Raw genomic sequence first — 10,856 nt, forward strand, 5'->3', positions numbered from 1 at the left:
ATCTTTCCCTCCCCCCTTTCTTCTCTTTCCCTCCTCCTTCCTTTTCTCCTCTTTCCCTCCTCTCTCCCTTCCTCCCTCCTTCTATGCATCCCCACGGCGGCTCCGCAGCTGACACCTAAAGCCTCCAGCTCTAGAAATCCGGCGGGAGGGCTGGAGAGACCGCTCAGCGGTTAAGAGCACTGACAGCTCTTCCAGAGGTCCTGAGTTCAATTCCCAGCAACCACATGGTGGCTCCCAACCATCTGTAATGGGATCTGATGTCCTCCTCTGGTGTGTCTGAAGAGAGCTACAGTGTACTTATATATAATAAATAAATCTTTTAAAAAGAAACAAAGAAATCGGGCGGGAAGCCCAGGAGGCGCTCAGTAACCACGCCGACTCCGTTTCCTGGGGCGGGGCTAGAATGACTTCCGCCCTGAACCCGGAAGCGGTGTGGAGAGCGCGGTGAGGGGTGTGCCTTCGGTTCCTAAACACCACGGTTTGTCACCCGGGTTGGATTTCTGCTTTCAAACCCGGCTCTGACAGGATCCTGAGACCTCTGGCCATCCCCACAGTGCATCCCCAACTGTCAGTCACTGCAGACTCGGATCTCAGGACTAGACTGGGTTTGCTGCCGCTCTGTCGCCGCCGGGACAGGTCAGGATCCAGGCGAGGGTTTCAGCCTTGTGGCCTCTTCCTTCCAATACAACCTCCCAACTCCGCCGCCCCAGCCATGGCACAGAAACCCAAGATAGACCCCCACGTCGGGCGGCTAGGCTACCTGCAGGCGCTGGTCACAGAGTTCCAGGAGACTGAGAGCCAAGGTGAGAGGTATGGGGTGGGCACAAGGGACCCGGCAGGGCTCTGCAGCAGCCGCCGCACAGGGCCGACCCCAGTGCCGCTTCCCATTGCAGACGCCAAGGAGCAAGTCCTCGCCAACCTTGCCAACTTCGCTTATGACCCGGGCAACTATCAGTACCTACGGCAACTGCAAGTCCTGGACTTATTCCTCGATTCGCTGTCCGAAGAGAATGAAACCCTCATCAAGTTTGCTATTGGTAAGAGTTAGGCTCCCTCCTCCCCGCCCCCCAAGATATGGATTAGAGCGACTTGAGTCAGCGATGCCACTCACGGTAAAACCAGCATTATGGGAGGCTGAAACATGAGGATTGCCTCTACTTGGGGGCCAGCCTGGGATACAGAGTAAGACACTTTCACTAAACAAACCAGTCTTTGGGAGGGGAATCTCATCTGCCAAGGCAGACCATCCATGTGTGGGCCACCTCCTCCTCTACACATTTTCCCCGTCACAGCTTGCTCCAAGTCTGGAAGTCACTGCTAGCTCTTTGTGTCTTTCCTTTGTCTTAGAGATAAGAAGTAAGGGAATGGGTTGAAAACTCTTAAGAAGTGCCGAGCTTGGGGTTGGGGATTTAGCTCAGTGGTAGAGCGCTTGCCTAGGAAGCGCAAGGCCCTGGGTTCGGTCCCCAGCTCCGGAAAAAAAAAAAAAAGAAGTGCCGAGCTTGCTCTTGTATCGGTTACTGTCAAGAGAAGCAAAGGTGACTTGGAATTTGTAGCTTAGGACTCCTGCAACTGGATTATTGTAAGGCTGTTTGAATTATTCAAGATAGGTTCTTTTAAATTCGCTGTGTACATGTGTGTTTGCACGTATGTGTGAATGAGTGCGGGTATGCATGTGCCCCTCTCGCTGTATGCACGAAGTGTTTTTCAAAAGTCAGTTCTCACAGAGCACAGACAGTGGCACACACCTTTCATCACCGAATTCCAAAGGCAGAGGTAGGTGGATCTTTCAGAGTTCCAGACCAGCCTGGAGTAAGTATTGAGTTCTAGGCCATCTAGGGCTCCGTAGTAAGATGTTGTCTCTAAAAAATAATGTTGGGGTTGGGGATTTAGCTCAGTGGTAGAGCGCTTGCCTAGCAACCGCAAGGCCCTGGGTTCGGTCCCCAGCTCCGAAAAAAAAGAAAAAAGAAAAAAAAATAAGGTAATAGTAGTAGCAGTAATAGTAGTAGTTGTGTTCTCCCCTTCCAGTTGCTAAGGCAGGATCTCCTGTGTCTTCAGAGTAGGGCTGTGCATTCCATAGCTGGCCCATGAGCTTCCAGCTGATCCAATCCCCCATCTCTCCTAAGAGATGCTCACCGCTGCTTCTGGTTTTCTTCTGTACGTCCCTGGTGTCGAACTCAGGTCGTCAGGCTTGTGTGGCAAGCTCTTTTACCTGCTGAGCCATCTCTTCCGCCCCATGATAGTTATTACTGGGTACTCTATAAGGAAAGTACTGGTCCGGGTTTTGGGGAGACGGTGAACAGGTTGGGGATCGTATTCTAGAAAGGGAGCTAGGTGGAGAATAAACAAGCAAGGGGGCTGGAGAGATGGCTCAGGGGTTAAGAGCACTGACTGCTCTTCCAGAGGTCCTGAGTTCAAATCCCGGCAACCACATGGTGGCTCACAACCATCTGTAATGGGATCTGCTGCCCTCTTCTGGTGCATCTCAAAAAAACAGCTACAGTGTACTCCTATAAATAAAAGTTAATAAAAAAAAATTAAAAAAAAAAAAAAAAACTAGCAAAGCAGAAATAGCAAACTCAGATGGAGAGCCAAGAGAGGTGGCACAACTTCCGATTCGGCCATCTTGAATATGTGGTGTGGACACAAAGGCCCTGAAGCAGGAAGCTGTTAGAAGGAAGGCTGAATGTTTTAAGTGAAGAGGCAGGTGGGACAGTGGGAAATGATCTAGGTCATGGGGAAAAGTTTAGAATTTAATCAGCACGTACCTTTAAACAGTAACCTCTCCCCATAGAGTGTGAAAGGAACACTGGGAAAGAAACCGTCTGTAAGAATAACTTCAGGGGGCTGGAGAGATGGCTCAGTGGTTAAGAGCACCGACTTCTCTTCCTGAGGTCCTGAGTTCAAATCCCAGCAACCACATGGTGGCTCACAACCATCTGTAATGGGATCTGATGCCCTCTTCTGGTGTGTCTGAAGACAGCTACAGTGTACTTATATATAATAAATAAGTAAATCTAAAAAAAAAAAAAAAAAAAACTTCAGGGCTGGAACGTGATGGAGTCCCTACCTGTGTCATGGTGTGTGTACCCCGTGCCTAAGGCTCTGCGGGTCAGTCCTCAGCACCATAAGAGAATCTAATGCCATTCATATTATTTAGTATTTAGTCATGCAAATGCTTTTCTAACAACGCTCTAAAGAACATTCTTTGTTATTTATGGGGAAGGACAGGGCATCTGAGGTCTCCCAATGTAGCCCTGGCTGGTCTGAAACTTGTCTGCCCTGTGGGTGCTGGGATTAAAGGTTGTACCACCATCCCTGGCTTCCAGAGGATAATTTGCAGAGCAAATTCCTCTACCACGTGACTTCTAAGGATGGAATTCAGGTCATGAAGCTTGATGGTAGGTGTCTTTGCCCACTGAGACATCTTGTAGGCCCAAAAGGACATTGGTTTGTATAACTAGGATCCAGTCCAGGACCTGTGGGCCTGTGTACCCAAGGCTTTCCGTGGAAATCTCTGGCCATGCCAGGTGGGAGAGTTCAAGAGAGGAGGAAAGGATGGGAGCAGGGAGTAGGGATTGGCACCGTCACCTCGGGAGCAGCTGCTGCTGCTTTGAGATGCCACACTGGCAGCACTGAGCCAAGAGGGCTGAGCAGAAGCACTGAAGGCTGATTAGCCAGCAAGCGGGTGAAAGGGGGGCTTCCGGCGGTGGCGTTTTAGGAGAGCAGTTCCCTTCCTTGGCGGTGGTGTTACAGCTCTTACGACAGACACTCTCAGATGTCAGAGTGATCTCACGCATCTGGATTGGATCTTTGCATACAGTTTTGGGGTGGGTTGGGCACTAACAGTAGGTGCTTCCTATTGGCTGGGTCTGAGAGGTTAGGGATGCCTCATCTACATGTGGGAGAGCTTGGGGGTGTTGCCCCTACTTGACTGATAGCCACAAACCACTATGTGGGGAAGGGGTGTGGAAGAGGGGGGCACAATGTTAATGTGGACTTGGTCCTGGGAGCAGGCAAAGCTCCTATTGTCCCTTCCGGGTCTCCGGGGCTTCTAGCCTTAGCTTAGTCTTACCAGGCTCCCTCTCATGGCCCACCGCCCCACAAGGACCTGCCTGCGAGAGGTAGGGCCAGGCAGGAGCTCAAGGGCTCCTTCAGCCTCAAGGCAAGTCCACGCCTGAGCCACCAGAGACTCTTTCTCAGCAGAGAAGAAAGAAAGAAAAAATTCCAAAGACAGAGTTCCCATGGTCACACCTACTTTTCCCCACCTTAATTCCTTGCAACTATCCTGTCCATTTGCTGTAATTAGTGAGCCTGCATTGATACATCTTCATTAGCCACTCTTTGTGTCATTCACAGGACATTCATTTGTTTTTTCCTAATACGCTTTTTCTGGCCCAAGATCCCACATGACATACATGGCTTAATCGTCGGGCCTTATTTGGGTGTTTTTGTTTCAGACACAGGGTCTCACTATAGCTCTGGACGGCCTGGAACTCATGTTAGGATCTTTTAGTGCCAGTGTGACGTAGCCCTCTTGAGTCACCTTCACGACCCGGCTGAAATTGTTTGTCCGATGTGTCCAGTATGCAGCTGCCCCGCTCCCCTCCCATGGTATACTCTTGGGACAGAGGTTGTCACATAGATTATCTTAAATCTCTTAAAACTGTTTTACATGTATTTAGTATGTGTCTGTGTTTATGTGTGTGTCGTGATAGGAACATGGAGGTCCAGGGACAACATGTAGGGGTCAATTCTCTCCTTCCATCGTGGGGGAATCAAGGAATGACGCCCAGGTTGTCGGACTTAGCAGCAAGTGTCCTTCCCCAGTGAGCCTTCTCTCCCTCCCCTCAAGTCTCTTTTAATCCTTATGTTTGAGACATTCTGTGCCGGGGGAGATGCAAGCGAATATCTGCCTTCCCTGTAGGGCGCCAGCAGTGACCAAAGTTGGATCCCACCAGAGTATATCTTGTGTAGCCACTGGTTTTATTGGGCCGGCTTACAGAACACGGATGCCCTACAGCAGCTGAACCACTCAAAGGCTTGCCCTAGCACAAGGATGATTTCTCTCTACCTGCGCAGGTGGAGCTCTACCCTTAGTAACTTTCCACCTCCATGGCCACAAGCAGCGCACAGCCACATAGGATAACTGAGGAGGGATTCCCAGGAATCCAGAGAGGTCTAATGGCTCTCCCAATCTCCTCCTGTGGGAGCATCAACAGTCAGCAAGCACGGTGGGCATAAATAGTCACAGCTCTGGGCTACGTGTGGTGGCATATGTCTTCAACCCAGCGGTCAGAAGGCAAAGAGAAATGACCTCATGCTGTGCTGTTTGGAGGGTAACAATTCCAGCGCCTTCATAGATGATCCATCCATCGATCCATAATGCTGATCACCGCATGGTCTACACCACATCTATAGATGTCCCTCCTTCCTGTAGTCTCCTTCCTCTCAAAGGTGTCATTAGCTCAGGGCTTCTCCAACTTTTTCCACTCAGGAGCCCTTTTTGCATAAGAATAAAAGTTGGGGGTGGCACAAAACAGGGTTTCTCTGTGTAGCCCTGGCTTTTCTGGAATTCGCAGAGCAGACCAAGCTGGCCTCAAATTTACAAAGATACACTTGGGATTAAAGGCCTGTGCCACCACTACTGAGCTGCCTGAGGAAATTTTACAGATACACACACACACACACACACACACACACACACACACACACATAGAGCCATATAAAATAAGCACACAAATCAAACCAAACATAACAAACCATAAATACGGTTCTGGCACTTGGGAGGTGGAGGCAAGAGAACCAAGAGCCTTGGATGATCTTCAGCTAAGTACCAGCTTTGAGACCAGCCTGAGTTACATGAGACCCTGTTCAAGGGGCAGGGAAGTGTTATAGGTCCATTTATTTACTCAGGACAGTGTTTGCATCCTACTAAGAAGGCTTGTATAGTTTTCACACACTCAAACCTAGCCGAGCGTACTGTGGGACATAGAACATCCTCGGTGTTTTCAGAGTTCTCATGGCTTCAGTGTCACAAGGTCAGTGCCTGAGTCACAGAGATACAAAGTAACAATGGAAGGTGTCTGTTTAGGCTGGGTTTAAAGCTGTGCACACCACACCCAACTGCCTGGGTTTCAGGACCTCCGGGTTATAACCGCATGTGTGGTAGTGAGCCACAGTATAAGTGATTTAGTTTGTCCTTCTGTCTCCTCCTGTAACCTAGAGACTCGGTTGAATAGTGTAACAGCTTTTGAACCCTGAATACACCACAGTGTGGTTTAGAGTTTTTAAGAGACACCCAGCTCTTGCTAGTATTTGTGGAATACAGGATTGGAATACAGAGCCTCCCATCTTTTCTCACAGTGCAGGAGCTTTAAGACCCATGGGAATCCCAGCTGTGACTCGGGGTTCAAATCTTTAATCCCAGCACTTGGAGATCAAGACAGATGAATTTCTATGAGTTTGAGGCCAGCCGGGACTACATGGATAAACCCTGTCTTGAAAAACCAAATAAGAAAAAGAATTCCAGCCATCCTCACCCTCCACAAGCAGCTGCTCTATTAAGTACAGTGCTGAGGGAATTCACTACAGGAGTCAGGACCCAGAAGAGGCTGGTGCCGCTGGAGACTGAGGGATGGAGCCTCAGATGCAAGGGGAATGGTGGGCTCTGGGTGGATTTGGGGTCTTCAGAACATCCCTGTGGGGCCCTCTATACCTCCTGCTCTTCTAGAAGATTGTTGTACTAGATAATCTAAAGAGTCTACAACTCTGTCCAGACTAGGAGGAAGCAGGATCAGGAGTTCAAGGTCGGGCTCGAGAGATGGCTCAGCAGTTAAGAGCACTGACTGCTCTTCCGGAGGTCCTGAGTTCAAATCCCAGCAACCACATGGTGGCTCACAACCATCTGTAACGGGATTTGTCCTCTTCTGGTGCGTCTGAGAACAGCCACAGTGTAGTCATATATAAATAAATAAAATTAAAAAAAAAAAAAGGAGTTCAAGGTCAGCCTCCGTTACACAGTGAGTTTGAGGCAAGCCTCAGTTTGCAGGACCCTGACGTAAAGCCCTCTACAAGAGCACACCATTGGTCCCAGCACTCAGGATGCAGAGCCAGAGGGATCTCTGTACATTCCAGGCTAGCTAGGATCTACATAGTGAGTACTTCTTAAAAAAATAAAAGTAAGGGGCTGGAGAGATGGCTCAGTGGTTAAGAGCACTGACTGCCCTTCCAGAGGTCCTGAGTTCAATTCCCAGCACCCACATGGTGGCTCACAATCATCTGTAATGGGATCTGATGCCCTCTTCTGGTGTGTCTGAAGACGGCTACAGTGCACTATAAAATAGCCAGGTGGTTGTGGCGCATACCTTTAATCATAGCACTTGGGAAACAGAAGCAGTCGGATTTTTGTGAGTTCAAGGCCAGCCTGGTCTACAGAGTGAGTTCCAGGACAGCCCAGGCTAAATCCTATCTTAAAAAACCAAGTGTGCCCCACTGTTGTTGCCCTCTGAATGAGTGGCCGTCCTTCTGCCTAGGTCATGGAGCTCCTCCAGAGTAGACAGCCTGCCAACTCTGGAGAAATTTGCCCAGGCACAGAGATGCTCCTCCTGCTCCAGACAGCATCTGCCCTGCTGGCTCCTCTGCCAGCCCGGAGGCTCCACGGGAGGGCTCTGCTCTCTGGGCAGTTTCCCTGAGTGATGCCTGCCCCGCCCCTCGGGATCTGTCTGTATCAGCACTGTTCTTGCCCCTGTCCTTTCTGTCTTCACACAGTCTAAGGCTCCAGTCTCAAGTGCGGCTCCAGCTCTCGTCCTTGAATGTCTGGGGCGCTGTGTTGATCTGATTGCTCTTGTATTTATCGTATACAACGGAAAAGGAGAGTCCCAGTGGGACCCAGACACAGATTCGGTGATTGTCGTCATTCCCACCCTTGGACCGCCTCTGGCACTAAGAGGGGGCCCTGCCGAGTCCCTGCTTGGCTGCTGAAAGCACCGTCCATCCATCCGTCCCCCGGAGCTTCTGGTCTGTGCCCGGGGAGCACTTAGGGTGGAGCTCTAAACCCGGCTATGCTCAGCTCTGCAGTTCAAGATGCCTCCATGCTTTGGCCTAGGGCGGAAGATGGCAGAGGCCTTATGAAGGGCTGGTTCTGCAACAACCAGGCAAGAGATGAGCTGGGTCAGACTGTCTTTGGCCATGTCTCCCAGAACCCAAACCAATGTCGGTCTGTTAGCAAGTAGCACGTGGGCTGGATATTCATGGCCTGGGTTGGGGATCAGACATGCCTAGGTTCAGTTACCGTCTGGGTGTAATTTCCCTTCAGTCACCTGTCAGAGGGAGACTGTGAGTAGCTACTTACGGAGGGAATGAAGTAACTGGCCTTGTAGGGTCATTGCGTGCAACTACAGGATCCTCTAGGCCTCCACCCAGGGACTTGAATCCAGATCGCTTTACAGGTAACCTCTTCCAGGTAGGATGGGACAATATCCCATCGGGGAACCCACCCTTCTGTTCAGAGATCCTTGCCCTCTAGAAAAGTACCCCGTGTAATGGGGTACAGTAGAATGTGGATCCGTAGCCCGACTGTAAAAGGCCTGGTGTGAGCATGCTGGTTGACTGTCTGACTATTCCAGGCCATGGCTATTAGCGCCTGTGATACTGCCATGCGGTGAGGGTGCTGGTCAGTGTGTGGGTGTTGTCACCTCTCCCCCTGGAGATAGATGTGCTTGTTAGCAGCTAGGAGATCTAGTGGAATCCAGTGGACTCTGGCTGGTAGCCTGAGGAACCTCCACCCAGAAAAATCTGTGTCCTTAGAAAGAATTTCAAGATGGGTCAGAGTTAAAAGTTAGCAAGTTAGGGGTTGGGGATTTAGCTCAGTGGTAGAGCGCTTACCTAGGAAGCGCAGGGCCCTGGGTTCGGTCCCCAGCTCCGAAAAAAAAAATAACCAAAAAAAAAAAAAAAAAGTTAGCAAGTTAGTAGAAACGAGATCTTTCTTCCATGGTGTAGGTCTGAGTGTGGTCATTCAGAGAGAGGATGCTTAGGAGCTCACCCAAGACGTGGGTGCAGGGGAGGTGATTATGTGGCTGCTCAAAGGATCTCACAACCGTGTTCAAAGATCTAGCGAAGTTTAAGGGCTATGTTTAAAACTAAGTAAAGGGTTGGGGATTTAGCTCAGTGGTAGAGTGCCCTGGGCTCTGTCCCCAGCTCCGAAAAAAAGAAAAGAAAAAAACAAAACAAAAACAAAAAAACAAAAAAAGTGAAGGGCTAGTGAGGTTGCTCAGTGGGGAGAGGCATTTGCTACCTAGCCTGACAACACTCTAGTCCCCAGGACCCCACTGTAGAAGGAGAGAAGTAACTCCCCCAAGTCATCCTGATACATGCATACCTCTGCCTCTCTGAGGCTGGGGGCCTCAGGTCTGCTGGAGCCTCTGTGTGGCTGTAGTTATTCCCTAGCTATGGTAATAGCCTGAGAGTCACAGTCGTCCCTGGCCAGCATAGGCTGGTCTGGCTGTCGTTTGGGGGTGGGGGGTGGCATTCTCCCCTGCAAAGCAAATGGGACGGAGCCCTCCTTGCACACCAGCATGCCTCTCCTCAGCAAACTTGACTCCCATATTGAAATAACCAGAGCCAGGTGCTACCCTAGGCTCCAGGCTCAAGTTCTATGCCCAGGACACCCAGCAGACACCCAGACCAAGTTCAGCTCCAAGGCCTCATTCTCCCTTGTTTGTCCCTGTCACAGTTAGGAGTTGCCTGCTGCCCCTGGTGATGCCCAGAGCTCAGGGTCACATTTAATCACAGAGGAACTAGCAGCCACTTAGTTGTAGGAAAGCTGCCCATGATTGCAACTTTGTCTGAGCCGTGGATGGATTAAGAGGAACCAGCTCTAAAGCCAGGATCTCAGTAACACTCGAGAGTGCGTGAAGCTGCAGTTAAAAACATCCTGTGCAGCTGTCCTGGGACAGCATGGAGATGCAGAGAAATGACAGGAGGATTTTGCTTCTCTGAAAACTTATTCTTAGGATGCCACAGGGTACTTGTCAGTTTCGTTGCTAAGGCTGAATTCATTCCTCTGAAAAGTCGGATTAAATTGACTTCCTACATCTTGCAATACATATGACTGCCACCAGGTGGTGGCAGTGCTCAATGGCTAAGTCCTCCACTGCCTCTTTGGAAGGCAACAGTGTATGTCCATGGTAATTAATGTCTTAGACACTTGAAAGAGTTGTTCTTCTTTTCTTATTTATTTCTTATTATTTTTATGTGCATTTGTGTTTTGCCTGCATGTGTGTCTGTGTGAGGGTGTTGGATCTCCTGGAGCTGGTATTGTAGACAGTGTGAACTACCGTGTAGGTGCTGACCTGAACCCGATCCCCTTAAAGATCAGCCAGTGCTCTTGACCTCTGAGTCACCTCTCCAGCCCTGTCCTTTTATTTTCCAGTAAAGTATAGTGTCATATGTGCACAGTCCCAGCTACTTGGGAGTCCTAGGCAGAGGGAGGGTCTCTTAGAGTTTGACATAACAGTTGCATGTATTTTAATTATGTGGCACACAGCTGACCAGTATGGTACAGAATTTACAGAATCCAAAGCGTGATCCCAACATGGTGGTACATGATGTAATCCCAGTACTGGGAGATAGGAACACGGATCTCCAGAAGTTCAAGATTAGCCTAGGCTATGTGGGGAATTCCAGGCCCTCCGGGGCTACCCAGGAAGGCCTCGTCATGTGGAATACATACACACATACATGAATAAAAGCACATTGCTTTTTCTTTTCTTTTTTCTTGTTTGTTTTTAGATAATGCCTCAATGTACTCATGGCTGGTGTAGAATTCACTATGTTGATAGGGCTAGCCTCAAACTCAC

At 49.7% G+C, this 10,856-nt stretch overlaps 1 protein-coding gene across 5 annotated transcripts in view; it reads left to right on the forward strand.

The window, feature by feature from the left end:
• The first annotated feature begins 411 nt into the window (after nt 1-411).
• Nucleotides 412-10,856, forward strand: part of Armc7 (armadillo repeat containing 7) — a 16,543-nt gene continuing 6,098 nt past the window's right edge. The window contains exons 1-3 of one of the 5 annotated variants that reach the window (XM_017597157.3): nt 425-803; nt 894-1,037; nt 4,458-6,770. In XM_017597157.3, the coding sequence (XP_017452646.1) occupies nt 713-803; nt 894-1,037; nt 4,458-4,513 (291 nt within the window). In that variant the 5' untranslated portion in view covers nt 425-712 and the 3' untranslated portion in view covers nt 4,514-6,770. The other 4 variants (XM_017597159.3, XM_017597160.3, XM_006247711.5 and 1 more) reach the window with 4 other exon arrangements.

This window comes from Rattus norvegicus, chromosome 10, assembly GCF_036323735.1.
Source record: "Rattus norvegicus strain BN/NHsdMcwi chromosome 10, GRCr8, whole genome shotgun sequence".
Lineage (NCBI taxonomy): Eukaryota > Metazoa > Chordata > Mammalia > Rodentia > Muridae > Rattus > Rattus norvegicus.